Source organism: Ursus arctos, unplaced genomic scaffold, assembly GCF_023065955.2.
Source record: "Ursus arctos isolate Adak ecotype North America unplaced genomic scaffold, UrsArc2.0 scaffold_24, whole genome shotgun sequence".
NCBI lineage: Eukaryota > Metazoa > Chordata > Mammalia > Carnivora > Ursidae > Ursus > Ursus arctos.
This window is the reverse complement of record NW_026622919.1, coordinates 45281250-45304316: the sequence shown is the minus strand read 5'-3', so window position 1 is coordinate 45304316 and position 23067 is coordinate 45281250. Positions and strand designations below refer to the sequence as shown.

The following is a 23067-nucleotide window of genomic DNA, read 5'->3' as shown; positions in this document are numbered from 1 at the left end:
AACCCGCGTGGAGCGTACAGGAGGGGGCGCCACTACCCCAGACGTCAGCTGCGCGGCTCTCTGAGACAATGGCTGCGCGGGTGGTCGCTCTCGGTATCGACCTGGGCACTACGTCTGTGAAGGCGGCCTTGGTGGAGGCGGTGCCCGGAGACCCATCCGGGTTTGCGGTCCTGGCGAGCTGTGCCCGGGCTGCGCGGGCCGAGGCGGCCCAGAGCGCGGCGGCAGGGCCCCAGGTGAGGCAGCGTCCTGGAGCTGCGCCGCCTCGGGGAGGGGAGCCACTCTCTTGCTCCTCAAAGGAGGCCCCCTCGACAGCCCTCTTCTTAAAGAAGTCTCCTTGCTTTCTCTAGCCGGCCTGACCTCTGCCTGCTGTTGTAGCTCCCTCCGATCCGTTAGGCTTCGTCCCAGGAGCTTTTCCCACCTGCTGACACGGATCTGGCCCTCTGGGCTCTCGGGGCCTTGCTTATGGCGCTCTATCTCCGTGCTCTCTGCCTTCCACTTTCTGCACTTTGATCTGGGGGAATTGCTCTCCTTCTGTGACCTCAGGCCTCCGTCTTGTTCTTGACCTCTCTGCACCTCACACCTGCCGCTATCCTCAAGTTCAGGATTCAGCGTGTTCCCCAGGGCAGAATTTGGGTTTTCCTCAGGAACTAAGATTGTAGAATCAGGGTCTAAGCGGCCCTTCTCGTTTCACGGGGGTGGAATGTGGACTGGGGAATTCAAACCCTTGGTCAGCAAAAGACCACCAGAACCCAAAGGCTGAGGCACCTTGGGGGAAGGAGTGTGCAGACAGAGACAGGAGAGGTAAGCTGATTTAAATGTTAGAAAAAGATCGGATGGATCACTATGCACTAAAATTAGTGTCTTGTGAGAGCTACAGGGTAGAAATGGGGAATTTCACCGCAGTAGGATCTGTTTGGAGATGTGGGTTCAGAAAGATCATCAGTTCTTAGAGCTGGATTCCATTAATTCCCTGAAAAAGGTAGCTCCATGTTCAGTTAAGACAATAGAAATTAATATTCAGGAACTTTCTGTGTAACCTTAGAGGACCTCCCCCCCCCCATCCGTGCTTGTTCTCCCAGTTGAAATAGGTGGCCTCCAAAGCCCTTTCCAGCCACGAATCTGGATTTTCTAAGCCCCACTCCCAAGAGCTTGTTTTTCACAATCTTGCCACTTATCTAGACTCGATTCTTTAGGGTTCAGAGTCCATTTTGCTCAGAAACATTTCAGAGGTTAAAGAGTTCAGGAGCACTTTGCATTTCCATAGAGACTCAAAATTAGTTTGGTTGGGTCATAGGATATTTTAGAATGATTATTTCACGACATGGACTATGCAATGGAGGCATGTTCAGCTCTGACGCTATGGGGGTGAGCAGCAGAACTGGGATTACAGGGAGTAGGTTTAGGCACTGCCCTTTTCTCTTGAAATAGACTCACTCTTTTTTTTTTTCTAAGTAGGCTCCCCACCCAGCGTGGAGCCCAATGCGGGTCTTGAACTCACAACCCTGAGATCAAGACCTGGGCTGAGATCAAGAGTTGAACGCTTAACCAACTGAGCCACCCAGGGCCCCTGAAATAGGGTCTTTTCTTGAAAACTGCTTTCTCCACTTCCCACAGCATTCAGCAGGCTGTTCTGTGCTTACAGGCACACAGTGTGCCACACCTGCCTAATGAGGGGTTTAGGAGAGGCCAGGAATAGCCCCCCTTGCATCTTCCACGTGTGTTTTGTGCTCTGGAACAGCATTGCTATAATTTAATCTATAGCAGGATTTTTCAACCTTGGCACTGTTGATACTTTGGGTTAGGTGACTCTTTGTTGTGGGGAGCTGTCCTGTGCATTGTAGGATATTCAGCAGTATCCCTGGCCTTTACCTACTACACGCCAGTAGACCCTTCTACCCGGTTGTGACACCCCAAAACGTCTCTATCTTGCCAAATATACCCTAGGGGACAAACATCACCCCTGGGATGAGGAGCACTGAGCTACAGAAATGCCTGATGACTCTGTCCTTTCCTTATGTCCATACTTTTCACTCTTAAGTATTGTATACACCAAGGTAAAGCTTGGCAGCTGTATGGAAGTTCAGGCTTTTAGGTATTTGCAACTTTAAAATACCAGAATTTTTGAGGGAATCTCTGTGACCCTTTCTGAGTTATTAATTTTTCCTTTCTGGGCCTCAGTTTCCTCATCTGTAAAGAGGGGTATGGGGGAGGAAGGCTGAATGAGTTTCTAAGTTCTTTCTCAGATCTAAAGTTTTAGGATTAGATTTGACTGTAGCACCATGGGTATTCTGAACCAAGGAATGGGGGCAGCGCCTTTCCTGTTACATTGTGGGTATGCCCATTGTCTGAGAGCTACTCCCTGATCACATTCACCACTAAAACTCCCAACTAATTGCTGAGCACTGAGTGCCCCTTTGTCTTCACTCCCACCTGGCCCATTTCCCTCCTCTACTATCCCCACCCACACAACTCACCCACCCTGGGCCCGTTTTAAGCAGTGGCTACTCTGTCTTGGGTTGATACACCATCTGAGGCTGTGTGGGAACTCTTTAGCACTATGCAAAAGAAATTCTAGCCACAGATGTGACCCACATCTGTAATTTTCAGCGTTCTAGTATTAAAAGTAAAAAGTAACATTTGAAATTAGCTGCATATTTAATTTAGTCCATTTCAATATATAATAATTAATATAAAATTATTAATAAGATATTGTGTGTTTTTCATATTAAATCTGAAGTCTGGTATATATTTTATACTCCCAACACACCTCAGTTCAGGTGCATAGCCGTGCACCTCCTCTCTGCTGATCTCTCACTGTTCAGTCAGTTCTGCTGTAGCCTCTCCACATATAAAGAGTCTTGTTAGAATCTGGGGCTGCGTCCTCAGGAAAATGATTTGTGCTCTTTTTGCACTCCTGCCCCCATCCTACCCATCCTCACCTTGTTTTTTTTCTGCTCCTTTGTTCATGCTTGTTTGGAGCCTAGAATTCCCCCTGCCCAAGGCCAGCAGCTGACAGGGCAAGTGAGAGGTTTATCCCAAGGAGGGAGGGGAAGGCTGTGTTCTGCCCTGGGCAGGGTAGCCTGGGGCTTGAGGGCTTAGTCTTCAGATGCTTTTCCAAGACCATGAGCGTGTCGCTTCTCCAGAGACCAGACATTTATTAAGAGCTGAGCCACATTTCTCTTCTTATCTGAGTTTTCCGTGGGTCCTTCTAGTTGTTAAGTATAAGATTATTTTGTGCCTTGAGATAATTTTTGTGTGCCAGGAACATTTTACTTTGGTTGAAATAAAAATAAGTATTCAATTTATTAAATTCAGAATGCTAGTTCTTAAGCTTTTGAATTTAGCTTATAAAACTGGTTCCATTTATAAGTCTAACATGTAACTATCATTTTTGAGGACGTTTGAATTATACTTAATGCCATTTCAGTTAAGTACCTTAGTTATACATTTAATATGTATATATTAATTAATATATTAATTTAATGTAAAATTTTATGTAAAATATATATTTAAAGGTTAAAGGTCTTTAATCTTTATATATAATGTATATATAATATATATTTTAGCTACTGTAGTTGCCTGACCTAAAGCTTTTCAGAATACTTAAATAATTCTTATAAATCTAGTAAGTTAAATGGATAACTATGTAAACTTAAAATGTTTTATATGTTTAAAATTCTTTTATAAATATACAGTATTGAGATTTGAACTTATAATCACAAATCTAGATCAGTTGCAAAGATAACCTAGGCCAAATTCTCTTAAACGTATAGATTTACCTAAAATACTAAGAAGTTTCCTTAAGCACAAATGTTAATCAGATTGGTATGACTCTTTTAAACATGCGTGTTTAATTCTTGATCTTTCCCCTTTGAAAATCTACTTAATCATGGGGTTCCTGCGTGGCTCAGTTGGCTAAGTGTTTAACTCTTGATCTCAGCTCAGGTCTTGATCTCAAGGTCATGAGTTCCAGCCTCACGTTGGTCTCCACACTGGGTGTGGAGTCTACTTGAAATCTACTTAATCATGGAGAAAACAATTATGTCATCTGGGTTGCTTTTCCAAGTGTATATTTTGTGGTGGCCTTGTTAGCTTTTTGAGACTTCTTACTGATTAGAGACATCTCCTGGGATGGGATGGGATCTTGGAGTTAAATTTCTAGTCTTTAACAGGGACTTCATAATTTAAAAGAAGAGATGGTCATGGAACCTACATTTTTTTGGTGTGAGTCACCTACTTTTAAAGGTATATTAGTCTGTACCTCCCGCCCATTTGGATATACTGTTTAATTGGTTTTGGCATTTCATTATCTCTAAGATACCTAAATGTGTTTTTGCTTCTGACTCCAGAGACCTTTAACCTTTTTAAATCCAGCATTCTATTCATATTCTTGTCTTTTAGGACCGTTTGACTTATAGATATTAGTATGCTATTTGATTACATTCTCCTTATTTCTCATGACTTTGTTTTTCAAGGTTATTCTGCCTAAAGAAGTTCTTGTTTTTTTTTTTGTTTTAGATTTTATTTATTTATTTGACAGAGAGAGAGAGAGACAGCCAGCGAGAGAGGGAACACAAGCAGGGGAAGTGGGAGAGGAAGAAGCAGGCTTCCCAGCGGAGCAGGGAGCCCGATGCGGGGCTGTATTCCAGGACTCTGGGATCATGACCTGAGCTGAAGGCAGACGCCTAACAACTGAGCCACCCAGGCGCCCCTGCCTAAAGAAGTTCTTAAGGAGGCAGCAAATCGGAAAAGGCAGATCAGGAAAGGATGGTCCTGACTTTCTTGAATCTCATTTCTATCCCCCCCGCCCCCGATCTCTCTCTGGGTAGCTTATACCATTGCATACTTAACCTTCTGATGATGGTACTGTCCCATTCAGGAAGCCCAAGGGGCTCCCCATTGGCTTTAGGAGGAGCCCCTTACTCTGGGGCTTGAGTCCCCCACTGGGCCCAGCCTCTCCTCTTTTATAGCCTCATCGCCCACCAGCCCCTCGCATGGACCATCTCCCTGGTGCTCTGCCCAGGTATTCTCGGAGTTACCTCCTTGCCTGCCTTGCCTAGTGGGTGTTTTGTTTCCACATCTAAGGCCTGGCCCTAAAGGCACTCAGGAAATGTTTGCCATGTGGATGAACTAAAGTTCAAGTAGAAGCAAATGCTTGACAAGCAAGAGCTTGTCCTAAAGTGCTTTAGTCCATGAGGGCTTTCTTGTCTACAACTTTCCTGCCAGGTTCCTCCCTGCTATGCTCCATCCTTCCCTTATCCCAGCCCTCTGTGTGCCTTGTGATAGACCCTAACTTTTTCTTATATTATGGTCTTTCTTGTGTTTTCCTATCCTTCCTGCTAGACTGTCCATTTCTATAGGGCAGAGGTAGTGTTTTCCTCAGCTCAGACTCACCCACAGTGGAGGGTAGAGCCTTGACCATTTCTGAACCTAATCCGCAGCAGCGCCACCTGTGAGGGGAGGGAGTGGAATCTTGCCCACCTTGTGCCTGCTCCAGGTCCTGCTGGAGGTGGTGGAGAACCTTCAGTCCCACATGTCATCCCTGAGGCCAGTCAGCAGGTCCTGGAAGTGACCCCAGTGGAATTAGCTCGGCAGCTACTACCCAGGAAATTCCTTGAGGCCCCTGTCTTCCTCCCCCTATCTGTGTGCCCCTGCCCAACGTATCCTGTTCTTTTTCCAGGGGCAGGAGCAGGATGTGAGCAGAATCATCCAAGCCCTAAATGAGTGCCTTGCTGGCCTTCCTCGGCAGCTGCTCCAGGAAGTCTGTGGCATTGGAGTGTCAGGACAAATGCATGGAGTCATGTTTTGGAAAACAGGCCAAGGTATGCTGGGCTCTGGGGATGATCGTGTGCTCCTAGAAATCACTGTGGGATAGCAAAGTGCTGCAGAGGGCTCTCCTCTGAAGGATCAGGTCACCCTGCAGTAGGGAACGAAATGGTGTATTTTGTGTGCATCCTTTCTTGTACAAATGTGTAAGAGTAAGCGAACTTTCCACTCACACACTGTCCATAAACAGGGCGAGGGAAAAGTGAGTTCTCTCAGATTCTTTGTAGGATTCAGTGGAGTGGATTTTCCACAGCTTTCTCTTTATTTCTGTTGGTGTCTCAGAGCTTCAACGCAGACAACTAAAGATCAATGTCGTTGTAGGAGATGCCAAGACACAGGAGACTTGAATTTGGACATCATTTTTGTTGTTTGCCATAAACACAGATGTTTGTGATTTTTAAATTTCAGGGCATCCTTTTTATGGGCTCAGGTGCCAAGTATTATTTAGTTGGTCGTCTTCTATCAGGTCTGCCACAGTGCAGAGGCAGGTGACCTGTTCTGTTTGGCCTCTAGGAGGACACTTATTAAGCCAGCAAAATAACGAGTACTTTACATGCTTGGTGCTGGGCTAAGGGTGTTACTTGTATCTCATCGAACTTTCCCAACATCTTTATAATAGGTTACGTTATTGTTCCCATTGTGCAGATGAAAAGAGGAGGTTCAGAGAGGTTATTACGCTCGGGGTGAAATGGCAGCAAATGGTGACTCCAGCTTTTGAACCCAAGTTGGTCTGACTTTAGACACTGAGCTCTTAAAGGCCTGTAGGAGGCCCAGAGCTGCAGGAGGGTGCAGTAGCCCAATGAAGGGAGGAACTTCCCAACAGTATGTCCAAGGAGGGATTAGGATGTTATGAGTTCCTGTTACAGCAAGCATTAAAAAGCCTTTTTTAACTATAAAAAATTCTATATAGACATAAAAGTAGGGAGAATATTATTATGAACCGACACATACCCATCATCCAGCTTCAAAGCTACCAACATCTTACTGCAGGTATTTTAAGTAGAGGATGGATGGCTACTTTGGGGGCTGTAGTTAAGGGGATTTGAACATTGGATTCACCTCTTTTTGCCTAGAGAGTTAGTGATTCCAGTTTCCTTGGGCCAAGTGAGTGGTGACCTTCCTCTCAGCAGCATGACAGGTGTCTAGCAATGCATCCTTTGATCAGTCCCCAGGAGTGCCTGTGTGATTGCAGAAGCCGTGCAGGATCTCTTGCTCCTTCCCTCCTCATCTGCCTGTTGTCAGGCTATTTGGGACCACAGGAGTTGCTCTAATCAGTAGTTGGAGGAGAAGGCTGATTAGGGTATTAGATCTGGACTCTCAGAGGGAGTCTAGGTTGTAAAAGCTTTTTAAACTCCTTAATTTTGCATTAATGAGAATAAATGTCCTTTTAATACTAAAACCCTTCCCAGAGAGGACAACAGAGATCTAAAGATTGTGGTCTGGTCATACACGTCCCTTTCTGCCCGTTTCCTGGACTCTGTAACAACCACACAAACCATTGCCCACATTGTTGGAGGGAGCTGATTAATATTTCATTGAGACAGCCCACATGCCTCCTTGTTTTGTTTTCTGCTTCTGGGAAGGAGAGAAGCCACTCTTTGACAATGATAGTACTTGCTTAGCAGAGTTGAGGGAATCATATTTGGGATCAAGTTATTGTGTTTTTAATGGTGGCCATAGATGAGTTTGGCTTCAGTACCTGCAATATATAAGTCTCCATGCTGGTCCCCATGGGAGACGTAGAAACCAGCAGACGAAGCCGTCAGCCTCCAGGGCACAATCAAGGCAGTCAACACAGGCACCAGTGAGCTGAGCAGAGAGCTAATTGCTTCCACGAGGGCATAGGCCAGCCAGCGGGCGGAGAGGAAAGACAGTGAGAGTGTCTTCTGAGAGGCCTGTGGTTATGCCTGTAGACTCCATTTCCAGTCTCAGTAATAGCAGGAGAGAAGTGGGGATCATAAAACCAAGCTAAAAGGCAAGCAGCCGACTAGGAGAAAACGTTTGCTACCATGAATATGGGTACATAATAAAAAACTAAGAACAAAGAAAGGACGAATGGCTCTGTGGAAAATGGGCAAAGGATGCTAAGATGGGCAGTTCTTAGAGGAGGAAGTACAAGTGGCTAATAAGCATATGAAGAGATGCTCAATGTCATTAGTAATTAGGGGAGCACAGATGAAAACAACAAGAGAAATCATTTTCCACCCACTGGATTATAAGAAAGTCTGAAAATGCCAGGAGTTGGCAAATGGGGTGGAAAATTGGTTCTTTTAAACATGGCTGGTGGTAGTGTAAATTAGCATAGCCATTTGGAGGGCAGTTTGGCTGGGCCTGTTAAAACTAAGAGAGCTGCTATGACTCAGCGGCTCTGCTACTTGGAATCTGCTCAGGAAAATTACTTTCACATGGATATGCATTAGGATGCCTACTCGGGGTCGTTCAGTGCCTCCCTGTTATGGTGGTGAAAACCGGCATTTAACCTCGGGGGAATGGACGAATAAATGTTGGTGTGCCCATGCTGCAGAAGGATATGCAGTGGTTAGAAAGAATAAGGTACATTCATGTATACCGACATGGAAGGAACTCTGGAACATTTGTTGCATGATAAAAGCAACACCTAGAAAAAGAAATACAGTATAGTGCTATTTGTTTTAACAGACAAAACAAAATAAAGTCAACCAAACCAAACCAAATATGTTGTGTAAGTGTAAACACTTTATTTAGATGGTTACCCACAAGGGCTAACAGGGACAGGAAGGGGACTGGGACCCTGTGGGGATATAAGCAGGGCTCTGGCTTTATCTATAATATCTGAGCATCTTATACTGAGAATTATCTTTAATATCTGAGCATCTTATCCTGAGAATCCTGGTTCTACCACTTAGTAGCTATGTGACCTTTGGCAATTTTTTTTAAAACTTTTCTGTGCTTCGTTTTTCTTGTACAAAGGGGATAATGCCTCATACCTCTGTGATAAGGCTATTATGTAGATGCAGTGAATTAATATTTTTGAATGCTTTGAAGAATACCTGGTACATGGTAAGAACTCCATATTTGTTTTATAATACAAACCAAATAAAAATGGTAGTCCAAACTTTTTTTTGAAAAAGGACCAGAGTTTTGGAAGCAGATAAAGGGGTTGAATAAAAGCTGCAGAGATCCAGCTTTACAGCTAGGATAGGAATCCAGCTCGGAGTTTAAGTACAGATGCAGTGTACGGTTGTGAAGGTGCACTGCTTTGAGGAGCCCTTCACCCCTAGTGAGACTCAGTGTGCTTTAGGTGCGTGGTCTGTAATGGGCCTCTGCTCTTCTGGCTGCTGGCCAGGGATACCAAGCAGAGACTGACACGATCCCCTAGACCCTTTGCAGCATGGGTCCCTAGACATTCTTATGGCTCACTTCCTCACTCCATTCAGGTCCCTCCTCACATGTCACCTTAGAGAGGACCTCCCTGATCACTCTCCAAATATCTATCACTGCTGTATATTTCTTCACAGCAATTAAAAATATCTGGTATTATATATTTGCTTGTTTATACTCTATATCTCTAGTGTATAAGGTTTATGAAAGTAGTGACTTTTCCTTGTTCATTGCTGTATTCTCCGGGACTAGAAGCAGTGCCTAATACATATTAGATATTTAATACACATGTCATTCAATCATGCATGTATGAATGAATGAATGAATGAATGAATGTTTTGTGACCTGGAACTCAGGGGGGAGGGGCAGTTAAGTCTCTTTCTTTGGTTCTTAATAACATATTTATAAGAAAATCTGATGGTTTTGGCTCCTGCATCTGGGGCCTGAGGTGAGACATAGCCAGGTAACAGCCGCATGTGGGGCTTTGCCCTGCTTTGCTTCAGGGCAGGCATTGTTCTCATCTGGAGACCATCTCATGCCACATGGAGCCAGATTCACATCTCCGTCCATTGGGTCTGGAGTGTTCTTGCTGCTGATAACTTTTCTCAATCGGCACTTAATGTCAACATTCTTTTCCCATTCTGCTGCAATGGTTATATTAATATTGTGTGGAAGTGCGAGAAATCTCCCTTGTATGAGGAGAGGAGAGTACAAAAGATATGTAGGTGTATTCTGTTTCTTCAAGACTGTTGGAAGTCTTAGACCATGGACAGGGTTTAGAAGGTAAAGGTTCATTTTTATCATTATCATCACTAACATTAATTGAGTACTCATCGTGTCAGGTACTGTTCTAAATGCTTTACGTGTGTTAACTCATTTAATACACAAACCCTATACACACAACACATACAACGCACCCTAACCCTAACGGTAAGCCTTCCCCTTGCTACTAGTTTGACAGTAAAGTCAACACATGGCAGGAAGAGATACCAGGACCCGGGAAACAGTTGTAAGTGTCCTCCACCTCTGGACTTCAGATACAGTTGCCACCAAGATGCTGAACTAGCTCGACTGCTGGCTCGCTCCCCCAGGATTGGTTTCAGAAGAATCACAAGAGAAAAACACCAAGGAAAGGGGAGGACACTATGAGAGAACCTAGGATGATGGGGCTTCTTTGAGTTGGTGTGTGTGGGTTAATGGTTTGAGTCTGGGACAACTCAAGACAAGGCAACCAGCCTTGCCTATGGGAGGATAAATCAGGAAGGGAGCTGCTGGTTCCCTTGGATTGTCATGGCTTTGGGACAAGCAGCACCTGTCCCTACATCCATAGCAATTCAGGTGTCTTCAGGAATAAAATCAAGGAAGTGGAGAAAAGCAGGTGTCTCTCTCCAAATCATGGGGCTGGTGACCTATAATCTAAGGATCCTCAAAACATTGTTTCATCCTGGGGGGTAGAGTAGAAACCCTGACCTGAGGAGATGTTTTTTAGGGTGGGATGGGTTAGCTGTGGATTCACTCCTGGTCTCATCCATCCTCCCCAGACCTTTGGGGCTGGCAGGGACTGAGGTCTGGCTCATTTACGCTGCCTGACGGAGTAGCCAATACTCCCAGGACAAAAGGAGTTCATGGACCGGGACAATAAGACATTTCAAGTTCACAGCTGTTTCACAAGAAAAACGTTGTGCTGGGTGATTTGGTGGAGATTCTTTTTAGATTCTTTTTTTTTTTTTTAAGATTTATTTTTTAATTTATTTTAGAAAGGGAGAGAGGCAGAGGGAGCAAGCATAAGTGGGGAAAGGGGCAGAGGGAGACAGTCTTCAAGCAGACTCTCTGCTGAGCTCAGAGCCCGACACGGGGCTTGATCTCATGACCCATGAGGTCATGACCCAAGCTGAAACCAAGAGCTGGATGCTCTTGGAACCATCCAGATGCCCCAGATGGAGATTCTCTCAGAAGCAAAACTATTAGAATGGACAGTCTTAGAGTTTAAAATTAGCCTGACATACATACTAAAATATATGAAAGGAGGATGTTAGTAAGAAACAATAAGAAGAAAACATAAAAAGAACCAAGCAGAAATATTGGGTATGAAAAAATATAATGGTTGAAATAAAGAATGTAATAGATGGGATTAATAGCAGAATGGATAGAACTTCAGAACAAATTAGAGAATGAAAGATGCAACTTTAGGAAATCTCTCGGGAGAAGAAAAGGACAAAGAAGTAGAAAATATAAAACAAAAGTAAGAGATACTGAAGATACAGTAGAAGCACTCGCATCTGAATACTAGGAGATCCAGAAAGGGAAAAATAAAAGTGGTAGAGGAGGAAATAGTTGGAAAATTAATGGAGAAAATTTACTGTAATTGACAAAATAAGATGTAACAGTCCCGACCAAAGGGGCCCATAGAATGTCAAAGAAGAGAGAGAAGGAAAACGTCACAGCTGGGTATATTGTAGTGAACTTTTAAGGATTTCAAAGACGAAGAAAATTCCAAAAGCTTACAGAGTGAAAGACCAAATCCCATATAAAAGAATTAGAAACAGACTGACTAGATAGTTTTCAACAGCAACATTCTATGTAAAAATGCAATGGAAGAGTATTTTGGTTTTCTATTGTTGCATAACAAACTACCTCCAAAACTCAGTGACTTAAAACAGCAACCATTTTTATATCTTGTATGATCTACTTCTATATATCGGATTGAGCTGCTCTACATGGGGTTGACAGAGGTTGCTTGGGATTATTCATCTACTGGACAGACTTGTCTGGAGGGTTCAAGAGTGGCTCTACTCAATGCCTGATGCGTTGGTGGGGGAGGCTGGAAAGCTAGACTCAGCTGAGGATGGCCTGCTAGATGCCTGCATGTGACTTCTCCACAGAGTTTCTCCAGCATGATGGCCTCAGGATAGTGGGACTTTACATGGTGGCTGGCTTCCCCCAGAGTGAGTGCTCCAGGAGGCTCTGGTGGGAGCTGCAAGGCTTCTCATGACCTAGCCTTGGCAGTCCTAGGATGTCACTCCCCCCACATTCTCTTGTTCTCGCAAATCATCAAGGCCAGCCTAGATTCAAGGAAAGAGGATTTAGACTCTATCCCTTAATGGGAGGAATAGCAAGGAATTTGTGGCAATCTATCACAAGTCTACAAAGTGTTTTTAAGTATTGCAGAAAGGGAACTTAGAACCTAGAATATTACAACCGTCCTTCAAATACGAGGATAAAAAAATATTCTGAGCCATATAGGCCTCTAGATACTTTGCCACAGAACAAACTACACTGGAACTAGTTTTGGGTAAAATATTTAAATAAGGGCAGAGAAAAAACATCCAGATTTCAAGAGATAAATGAGATAAATTAAGTAAAGATGGCCAGATTCCTGAGTAAAGTTTGATGTCTAAAAATCAAGTGGCTAAGACCAAAGGAAAAGAGAAAATATATCCATCATCATCCAGAATCAAGTCTAGATAATATTATCATGATAAGGGTTGGAAGGACAGAAACTAGGGGGCTTTAGAGTGTGTCAAATTTCTTTTTTTACAGGGTGGGAGGGGCATAATATCAACTTTGAAAAATGAATTAAAGGAAAGATAAAGGAAGTGGGATAAATGGAGGGAGTAGACAACTTGGTGAGGGTCACAGAGCCATGGGTGGTGGAGCCAGGAGCTACACCCAGGTGCTCTGATATCAGAACCCCTGTGTGTGAGTGAAGCATTATCATGCTGTAACCTCACTAGCAGAGTGGTCTCAAGGACATGTTGCTGCTGGTCAGTTGTTCTTTTCTCTGTTTTTGGTCATCTCCTTTGTTCCAGGCTGTGAATGGACAGAGGAAGGGACCTCACCTGTATTTGAGCCTGGAGCTGTGAGCCACCTGGTCACCTGGCAGGATGGCCGGTGTAGCAGTGGGTTCCTGGCTTCTTTGCCCCAGCCAGAATCCCATCTCAGTGTGGCCTCAGGGTTTGGCTGTGCAACCATCTTCTGGCTTTTGAAGAATAGGTATGGACAACTGATTTTTGAATCAGGTGCTGTATTTCCAGGGAAACGAGAATGGCTAGGGGGCTGTACCTCCAGCTGGTCAGCATCACCCCACCTGCTGGAGCATCCCTCAGTGAGGTGGCCTGGCACAGGGTGTGGTCATAAAACCTAGACTCGGTCTAGAACTGTTTCATTTCTCAGAAGGCTCTTTGTTGGTTATCTGATCCTAAACCAGATGGGGAAAGAAAAAGGCAGAGAGGGCAAGGGACTTGGCAAGGGTTGCGTGGTAAGTTCATGGTGGGGTCAGGGCTGCTGAGAATGGCCGATGTCTTGCTTTCTCAAGCATGGTGCATCCTCCCCCGAGACCATTCCCTGAAGTTGACTCCAGCCAGCTTTGCTTTGAGTGGCTGGGAGGTCCTCACCCTGGGAGGTTCAGCTGTCAGGGAGCCACAGCATGCGGGGTGCTTGCTACCACCCAGCTATGCCATGTCTAGTCCACTGCCTGTAGCTAGGTGTAGCACATGCTTTCAAGTTGCTATTAGACCATGTTGAATTGTTTTTGATACAAAAACTAGCCCAGAGTTCCTGAAGTCCTACGATGCTGCTGGCACCATCCATGACTATGTGGTTGCCATGCTGTGTGGCTTGCCAAGATCCCTGATGTGCGACCAGAATGCTGCTAGCTGGGGATATTTCAACACTCAGAGCCAAAGCTGGAACTTGGAGATGTGAGTATATCCTTGCAAGCTGGCTCTAGGCTAAAGGCCAGAATCTTGAATGCGAGAGATTTAGTAGGGCTTTCCCATTTGGGAATAATAGTGGTGGATTCCAAGAGCCCCGGAATCAGGTTCCCATGCCCCTCAGTCTGTTCCAGTCACCAGGCAAGGGTGGGCCTGGCTGTAAGTGAACCCTTGGAGGGGGACACCCCTTACGCCATCCTGTCCTGCTCCCCCACAGTTGCCCAGACCTAGGTCGGGCTCCCCCGTTCTCTGTGTCTTGGATCTAGCCTGCAGATTTCAAAGAACAACTTGCAGTGTAATAAATGTTTAAATAAGGTTAAGAAATGAAAGTAGTCATCTTAAGGGGTGTCTTTTAAAAGTTCTTTTTAAGGAATCGTTTGCCTTTTCAGATGCAGAAATCCAGTGCCCTCTAAGTTCACTTCCTTCAGGGTCCAAATTCTGAGCTCTGTAAAAAAACAAAAAGCACCCGGTAGTTCAGGTAAAGGACTTTCTAGCATGTTCTATAAAACTGACAGCCCCCTCTTTACTAACCCAGAGTGATGAATGCAGTTGGTGTTCAGGAGACTGACAGGTTTGACCTTGGTTTGGCCTGTGTTAATCGACTGTGACTGTGTGCTGAAACTCTGTCTCCCTTTGCAGAGTATTTGTGTTCTCTGCAAACACAGAAGGCTGGCCGGTGATGATATCTGGCTCTTATCTAACTCATCCTGATCACCCCTGCTTAAACTGGTTGTTTTCTCTCCTGGAAGGCCAATCCCAAGCTTTTGAAAGTCAGTGTTCCCTTTTTTAAAAATGCAAGTCTATTTTCATGGCTTAAAAAGCCAAAGAGGCCGTCTGTGAAAACACTGGATTCTACCTTCCCTTCTTGTATGTGTATCCTGTAGTGTTTTCCTTCGTTGAGTTTCCTGAAACAACAAAGACCAAAAAATCCAGCTCCGGGTAAATACACTGTCCATTTTTGGATTGCAGATTGAGGGCCTCAGGCTTTCCGGTCCGCCTGCTCCCAGACATCGTGGAGGCGGGCAGTGTGGCAGGCAGAACTTCCCGTGCCTGGTTTGAAATCCCAAAGGGGACACAGGTGGGCGTGGCCTTGGGTGATTTACAGGCCTCTGTGTATTCCTGTATGGCCAAAAGGACGGATGCAGGTAAGTCTTTCTTTTGCTGGCTCCTCAGACTTCTACTGGTGCCTCTTAAGCCCCAGCTCTGTGTGAGGGCCCACGGGGCACACGTAACCAGCAGCCTCAGCATCCTGCTGATCGTTATTCTGTAAACGTGATTCATATTCTGTATTCAGCCTCCTTCCTATAGCTGAAGCCCCTCCTCTGACAGCTTATAAGCCAGCAGGGCAAGTTCTGTCCCTGCCCACACTGTGCTTTTCCTCTTCAGGGCCAGGTAAGGGAATTGACTCTCTCTAGTTGGCTGATTTCTGTATAACTCCATGACCAAAAAAAATAGATCAAGTAGCTTAGGGTTTTTTGTTATTGTGCGTTTGTCAATGGAAGTTCATTCTGATCTGATTAGGAGTGCGGTCTTTCTGTATTCAGTGTAAGAGGGTCACAGCGAGGTGGAGGCCGCAGTTTAGGGCAGGGCTTGGTAAACTTTTTCTGTAAAGGGCCAGATAGTAAATATTTTAGGCTTTGTAGGCCATATAGTTTCTGTCCTAACAGCTCAATTCTATGAAGCATGGAAGTAGGCATAGCCGATACATAAATGAATAGGGGTATAGCTGTGTTTCAATAAAACTTCATTTATAGACACTAAAATGTGAATTTCATAGAATTTTCATGTATCATGAAGTTTTCTTCTCCTTTTGATTTCTTCTCAACCATTTAAAAATGTAAGAACATGCTAGTGGGATTGTAAAATGCTGCTGCCCCCTTTGGAAAACAGTCTGGCAATTCCTCAAAAGTGAAACATGGAGTTACTATGTGACCTAGCAATTCCACTCCCAGGTGCACACCCAAGAGAACTGGAAACACATGTCCACACAAACACTTCACACAGATGTTCTTAGCAACATTATTCATAATAATTCATAATTCAAAAAGTAGAACCAATCCAAAGGCCCACCAACTGATAAATGGGTTTAAAAAATGTGATATATCCACACAGCTAAAATGCCACACATGGGAGTGAAAGAGAGGAATGAAAGAAGCCAGTTCTAAAAGGCCACGTGCTGTATGGTTCCATTCCTAAGAAAAGTCCCGAACAGGCAAATCCGTAGAGACAAAGCAGGTGAATGGTTGCCAGGGGCTGGGGGAGCAGTGAGTGCTAACGGGTACAAGGTTTCTTTTTGGAGTGATGAAAATATTCTAAAATTAGATAGTGGTGATGGTTGTACAACTGTGAATAAACTAAAAACTAGTGAATTATACCCTTTAGGGGCGCCTGGCTGGCTGAGTCGTTAAGCGTCTGCCTTCGGCTCAGGGTGTGATCCCAGAGTCCTAGGATCGAGCCCCACGTCAGGCTCCTCTGCTGGGAGCCTGCTTCTTCCTCTCCCACTCCCTCTGCTTGTGTTCCCTCTCTCGCTGGCTCTCTCTCTCTGTCAAATAAATAAATAAAATCTTAAAAAAAAATTATACCCTTTAAAAGGTTGCTTTTTATGGTGAATTATATCTCAATAAAGCTATTATTTTAAACAAAATGTAAAAGTTGTTCTTAGCTCCTAGACCACACAAAAACACATGGTGGGGTGGATATGGCCTGTGGGCTGTTGTTTGCACCTCCCTGGACTAGGGGAGAATTGGGGCCTGACTGCCTAAGCAGGATGGTTGCAGGATGGGGGTTTCATCTGATCTTCATGGCAGCCTGACTGAGTGAGTCCACTCTGGGAGCCCCTCCTTGTTATCAAGGGGAACGGAGAATTCATTCATCTTACCTGAATTCTCTTTGTTATCACATCTTTTTTCTTCCATCAGTTAGAACTCTTAAAATTCAACCCTGAGTTTAAAAATTCTGACCAGCCTTCTCTTCTATGCAGTTTATTCCTATTTCATGACGTTCTTAAGAAATAACATTTCGAGGACTGTTTTTGTGTTGTTTTAGGTAGTAATTCCTTTTAATTCAAATTATCTGAGAGGGAAAAGTGAAATTCTGCCAATTTTGTTTGCACATATGTGTGATAAAATCTTTTAAGGCCAAAAGTTGCTCAAAACATTTTCTTCCAAATTTTCAACTAAAATCAGTGCTTCAGGAAAATATGCTAAATTTATTCTGTGACTTTTAATTTTCCCAATACACCATCTCTTGCCTTATACCCCTTCATCTCAAAGTGTGAATGTCAGGGAACTCACGTGGACTTTGGAGTCCAGCCCACTGGCCTGGGTAAGAATTTAGCCCCTCTTCTACTTCCGGTGTGACCTTGGACAGGTTGCTTTTCTTCCTGAGCTCTTGTCATCATCCAAAATGAGAGCAATGATATGTTTCTCATGGGACAGTTGTGGTGACACACTGGGATGGTGTATAAAGAGCCACTTTCTACCTTGGTGGTTTTCAAATCATAGGCTGTTCCCTTGACAGAGAGCTGTCCTATGCCTGGATGTGAATGTGCTCTCTCTATAGTAAGTGAGGGGCTAGTCAGATGGGAAGAAAGTAGGTATTAGACTTCCTCTTCACTGAGCTGGTCATAGTCTCTGGTTCCAGATTGGGGCTGCTGGCTGTGCTCGCTTGTTCTGTGTCCATGGGCAAGGTTGGTTGGCCTCCATCCTTGACACCTCTGCTTGAGGGAATAGGTGAGGGCATGTTGCTTCTGGCAAAGAGTCATGGTGAAAGGCTTGATGTGGCAGGAAGTAAAGGTTATTGGCTTTCCAAGATTGTTTTCAGTCTCCTTGGCTTCCAACCCCCTAGTAGGAAGGAAAGTTACATGCTGACCTCAGTTATTTCAGACCCCATCAGACTGAGAAGAGCAGGTTTTTTGGCCAGGTCTTGTGAGGAGTGGAAAAGAAGAGACTTCTAGAATAATCTACAGGCCCTGGCCTCAAGCCAGAGGAGAAAATCATTCCCTCTGTGCTGAGTCTGGGAGCTTTTCCCCTCTGGCGGAAGGAGGTTAAGAAAAAACACCACGGATATGAGAAGGAGGTGGCACTTGCTGAAAATGAATGAAACCTCCCCAGAGAGTCAAGTACTTGGGCTGAGTGAGGTCTTAACTATCTGTACATCGTTGTCTGTTGCTGTGTGACAAATCACCCTAGCACTTAGTAGCCTAAAGCAGCAAACATTTATTATCTCTCGTGGTTTCTGAGAGTTAGGAATCGGGATGTGGCTGGATGGTCTGCTCTAAGGTCTCTCATGGAATTGCAGTCAGACTGTTGCTTAGCTGGGTCTGCATTCATCCAAAGGCTTGATCAGCCTGGTGGATCTACTTCTCAGCTCATTTATGTAGCTTTTGGCAGGAGGCCTCCGTTTTTTGCCACATGGACCTCTCTGCAGGCCTGGTCATGACATGGTGCCTGCCTTTCCCCAGAGCAAGTGATTCAAGACAGAAGCTGCAGTACCTTTTTATGACCTGGGCTCCAAAGTCACACAGGGTCACTTCTGCTTTCTTTTCTCAATTAAAAGCAAGTCCCCAGGGGCGCCTGAGTGGCGCAGTCATTAAGCGTCTGCCTTCGGCTCAGGGCGTGATCCTGGCGTTCTGGGATTGAGCCCCACATCAGGCTCCTCCGCTGGGAGCCTGTTTCTTCCTCTCCCACTCCCCCTGCTTGTGTTTCCTCTCTCGCTGGCTGTCTCTATCTCTGTCGAATAAATAAAATCTTAAAAAAAAAAAAAAAAGCAAGTCCCCAAGTACAGCCCACGCTCACGGGGTAGGGGAAATTAGGCTCTACCTCCTGAAAGGAGGAGTCTCAAAGAATTTGAAGACATATTTTTTTAAACCAGCACACTCTCCCCTTGCCCTGTTGTAACCTGTGACCTCTGAGTCAGCCAGACAGGCCTAACTCCTGCTTTCTTTGGACCCCAGTTCTCAACATCAGCACCTCAGTTCAGTTGGCAACCTCCATGCCTTCAGGATTCCAGCCGGTGCAGACTCCAGACCCTGCGGCTCCGGTCAGCTACTTCCCATACTTCGACAGGAGCTACCTAGCGGTGGCAGCGTCACTCAATGGGGGCAACGTGCTGGCCACATTTGTCCACATGCTGGTACAGTGGATGACGGATCTAGGTAAGGTGTTGCCCACACAGTGGTGTGTTCCCTGCTTGTCCTTTCTATTCATGTGTCAGACCCAGCCCGGCTCCAGCACATTCCTTCCTTCTTTAGGGATCCGGGCCTGTAGCCTTTTTTCATCTCATCTTTTGAGCTGCTATCACCTATTTTTTTCAGAGGGAGCACCTTCTCCTCTAACATTGACTAGTCTCCTGGTTCTCCCCTGCCCACTGGTTACTTTGTTAGTAACTCACCATCCCTTTCTGATGACTGCAGACAGCTGAAGATAAAATGATCTTTGAAGATAAAATGATCAAACATGGATGAGTAAAAAGTCTCCTGGTATTTTACAATATTATAAAATCCTTACAGCACTTATTTTTGGCAAGTGGTTCCTGACTCCCTTTGATGGAAGGGATCCTTAAAAACTCTGATGCCCTCCTGCTTTCTTCAGGGTAGAGTAGATCGGACCTTTCTCCGCTCTTCATTTGCAGAGAAACATGTAACCTCCTTCCAGGAGAGGTTCCCTTTCCAAGCACTTAAGGTAGAAATGATATTTCTGGTCAGCCATGCAGGCCTGGGAAATCACTGTCCACCTGTAGGAGTTCTGAATCAGGTCACTGCAGGAAGCTTTCAGCATAGTAACAAGGTGAGGAACAAGCAGTAGGGAGCATATGGGAAACTCATACTGCTTGTGCAGACAAGTGTTACTGACCCACGTCAGTCCTTTCAGGCTGGCCGGAGATGCCAGGATTTCAGGGAATTCTGCCCGCTTGGCCGAGATCCCCTCAGGAATGCGTCATTAAAAGAAGAGAACTCTGATTTTATTTTGCCTTGTGTCAGAAAAGGTTTTCAAGATGCAGAACCAGTCGTCAGAACCTTCAGGCAAGCCTTATATTTAGATACTGGTTTAACTGGTTGGCTTTGTCAATTGTTGACTGAGCTGACCGGTATTTATCTTTACACAGAAGTGACTGTTATTTTTACCCCTGAAAGACATGGTAATATTTAATTTCTCTGTAAGATCCTTTCAAAAAGAAAAGTCTTTTGCATTTTCATGGTTCTTATTTTGATGAAACCGAGGACTTTGAAAGTTAGTATTGTATGTAACTTAACCTTTGAAGAAATTTCTACAATTATGTCGTATGATTAAAAAATATATAGATGCATCCATAATAAAATTTAAAAAAATAAGAAAAATAAAAAGTGAAAAAATAAATAAATAAAAAATACATAGATGCAGGGGTACCAGCGTGGCTCAGTCAGTTAAGCATCTGACTCTTGATTTGGGCTCAGGTCATGATCTTGCGGTCCTGGGATCAAGCCCCTTGTAGGGCTCTGCACTAGGCATGGAGTCTCTTTGAGGATTCCCCCTCTCTCCCTCTGCCCCTCCACCTGCTCACATGTGCTGTCTCCCTCTCTCTAAAATAAGTAAATAGGGGTGCCTGGGTGGCTCAGTTGGTTAAGTGTCTGACTCTGGATTTTGGCTCAGGTCATGATCTCAGGGTTGTGGGATCAAGCCCAGCATTGGGCTTAGCAGGGACTGTACTCAAGATTCTCTTTCTCTTTGTCTACCCCTCTGCTCCTCCTCCCTCTCTTAAATAAATAAATAGAAATTTAAAAAATATATAGAAGCAGGGGCGCCTGGGTGGCACAGCGGTTAAGCGTCTGCCTTCGGCTCAGGGCGTGATCCCGGTGTTGTGGGATCGAGCCCCACATCAGGTTCCTCGCTATGAGCCTGCTTCTTCCTCTCCCACTCCCCCTGCTTGTGTTCCCTCTCTCGCTGGCTGTCTCTGTCTCTGTTGAATAAATAAATAAAATCTTTAAAAAATATATATATATATATAGAAGCAAATATAATAAGGTTTGTTGAAATAAAAGACATTACATTTACTAACCCTATACGGAAATATTAAAGCATGAGATATAAAAATAAAACTCTCTCTCTATTCAGAATACCCTAGGTTTGCATTATTTTCCAGAAGTTAGAAAACAGGGAGTTCTACCCTCATGTGGTTTAGAGCAGAGACTCTGAAGCCAGGTGGCCCGGGTTTCAATCCCAGCTCTGCCACTCTCTTGTGCTTTGGGGCAAGTTGCTTATCCCTTCTGTTCTTCATTTTCCTCATCTGAAAAGGGATTATCCTAGATCTACCTTAAAGGACTGTGAGGATCAAATTAGTTATATTGCAAAGCCCTTAGAATGATGTCTGGCCCATAATAAGTGGATATAACTGCTTGTTAAATAAGCATAATGTGGTGGTGCAACCTGGGACAGTGGCCTCAGTTCTCAGCTCTGTCAAGTCATTATGTGGCCTTGGCAAGTCCCTTCCCTTCTGTTTTTCAGCTCTGGTGGTCTGTGGTTCTACGCCTATGATGTGAATATTTGGCAACTCATAGCATCTAACCCCCACAGCATCTAACCCCCACCAGTAGATCTGGGTGAGGTGGTAAACCAAGGCGTGCAGACAGGGCTAGAAGCCAAGTCCCTCAGGCCTCCAGCTAGTACACTCCTTCCTTCAGGGGTGCCCCCCAAGGCTGGCTGGGGTCATGGCCCAAATGTTGCCCAGTGAGGAAGAACACCCTATTTTAACATTTCCTTAACATTCTTTTGGGAATTTTTATTACTGACATACAAGCACATTGTTCATTGTTTTCTTCTTTTAACTACAGACTTTCTTTGGGTTTTGACAGTTTTCCACTAATGTCGTTTTTCTGTTCCAGGATCCAATTCAGGATACCACATTGCATTTAATCATCGTATCTCCTTAGTCTCTCTGCTTTCTTTTTTTTTTTTTTTTTAAGTTTTTATTTATTTAAGGAATCTCTACACCCAATGTGGGGCTTGAACTCATGACCCTGAGATCAAGAGTCACATGCTCTACCAACTGAACCAGCCAGGTAGAGCTTTTCTATTTGATTGATCTGTGTTTTTCTTTTTCATCTCCTTTCCCTTTTTTCCCATTAGTTTCATGGTTTTATATTCTTGATTCTTTTAGAAGTTTTTAATGCACTATGTTTCCTAGGATATGGTGAGATAATCCCTCTTATACATTGCAGTGGTAGTATAAATTGGCCCAGCTTCTAAGGGGACAATGACGTGCATATCTTTGAACCAGCAGTTCTCCAAAGGACTCAGTCCTACAGATTTGTATGCTTGTACACATGTGCTAGGTTATTCATCAAGCAAGCGGTTTTCCTGAGATTTCAGTAGAATTTCTAGAGGGAGGGGAAAGACACTAATATTCATTCCAGCATTTTTGTTTTTTAAGTAGGCTCCATGCCCAGCATGGAGCTTGAACTCACAACCCTGAGATCAAGAGTTGCATGCTCTACTGACCGAGTCAGCCAGGTGCCCTGATTCTGGCATATTTAACCAGAGTCTTGCTGATCATATTTTGACCATGATATTTAAATAATTTCTCTCTCTTCCTCTCTCTCTCATTCCTAAGTGTGTATAGTTGAGTTTGTATAAGTTAAATATGCTGCCGATGAGACTTCACAGTGACACTGGGGCGGTGGCTCTCAGCACTGGCTGCACACTGGAAACACTTGTGGAGTTTTAAAAACGATGTTGATGTCCTAGTCCTGCGCAGAATGCTGATGATTTGGCCATGGGGGGGGGGTAGGCATTTTATAAAAGCTCCTCAGGTGATTGTTATGCCCTTAAGTGTTGGTAAGCACAGGTCTAGAACCTTCTACTTCAGAAGTGTGGTTCTTGGGCCAGCAGCACTGGCTTCCTCTAGGAGTGGATAACAACTACAGAATCTTAGGGCCCACCCCAGGCATACTGAGCCAGAAACTGCATTTTAATAAGATCCCTAAGTGATTCGTATACATATTCAAATGTGAGGAGCATTGGTCTAGACTGGTAGTTCTCAACCTCTTCGAGGGCTGGGCTAGACTGTGGTCAGCACTGTGGTCCTGGGGTTTCTTTGACACTGCTAATAAGTCTAACAGTAGCTGTGATGATGCTTTTTGATCCGTGTATGCATTTGCCTCCCTTGGGAGTATTAGTTGTGGGATGCTTAGGGC

The 23067-nt window shown here is 44.5% G+C and overlaps 1 protein-coding gene across 6 annotated transcripts in view; it reads left to right on the top strand.

Annotated features, from left to right (window-relative positions):
- The window catches only part of SHPK (sedoheptulokinase), a 40735-nt gene that overhangs the window by 14755 nt on the left and 2913 nt on the right, over positions 1 to 23067 (top strand). For 5 of the 6 annotated variants that reach the window (XM_048223120.2, XM_048223118.2, XM_044390736.3 and 2 more), the window contains 5 exons: positions 5681 to 5822; positions 12996 to 13179; positions 13734 to 13886; positions 14868 to 15043; positions 18853 to 19053. In XM_048223120.2, coding sequence (XP_048079077.2) covers positions 5789 to 5822; positions 12996 to 13179; positions 13734 to 13886; positions 14868 to 15043; positions 18853 to 19053 — 748 coding nt within the window. In that variant the 5' untranslated portion in view covers positions 5681 to 5788. Of the gene's footprint in view, positions 1 to 3; positions 234 to 5680; positions 5823 to 12995; positions 13180 to 13733; positions 13887 to 14867; positions 15044 to 18852; positions 19054 to 23067 lie in introns of those variants that run through there. The other variant, XM_026517891.4, reaches the window with a different exon arrangement.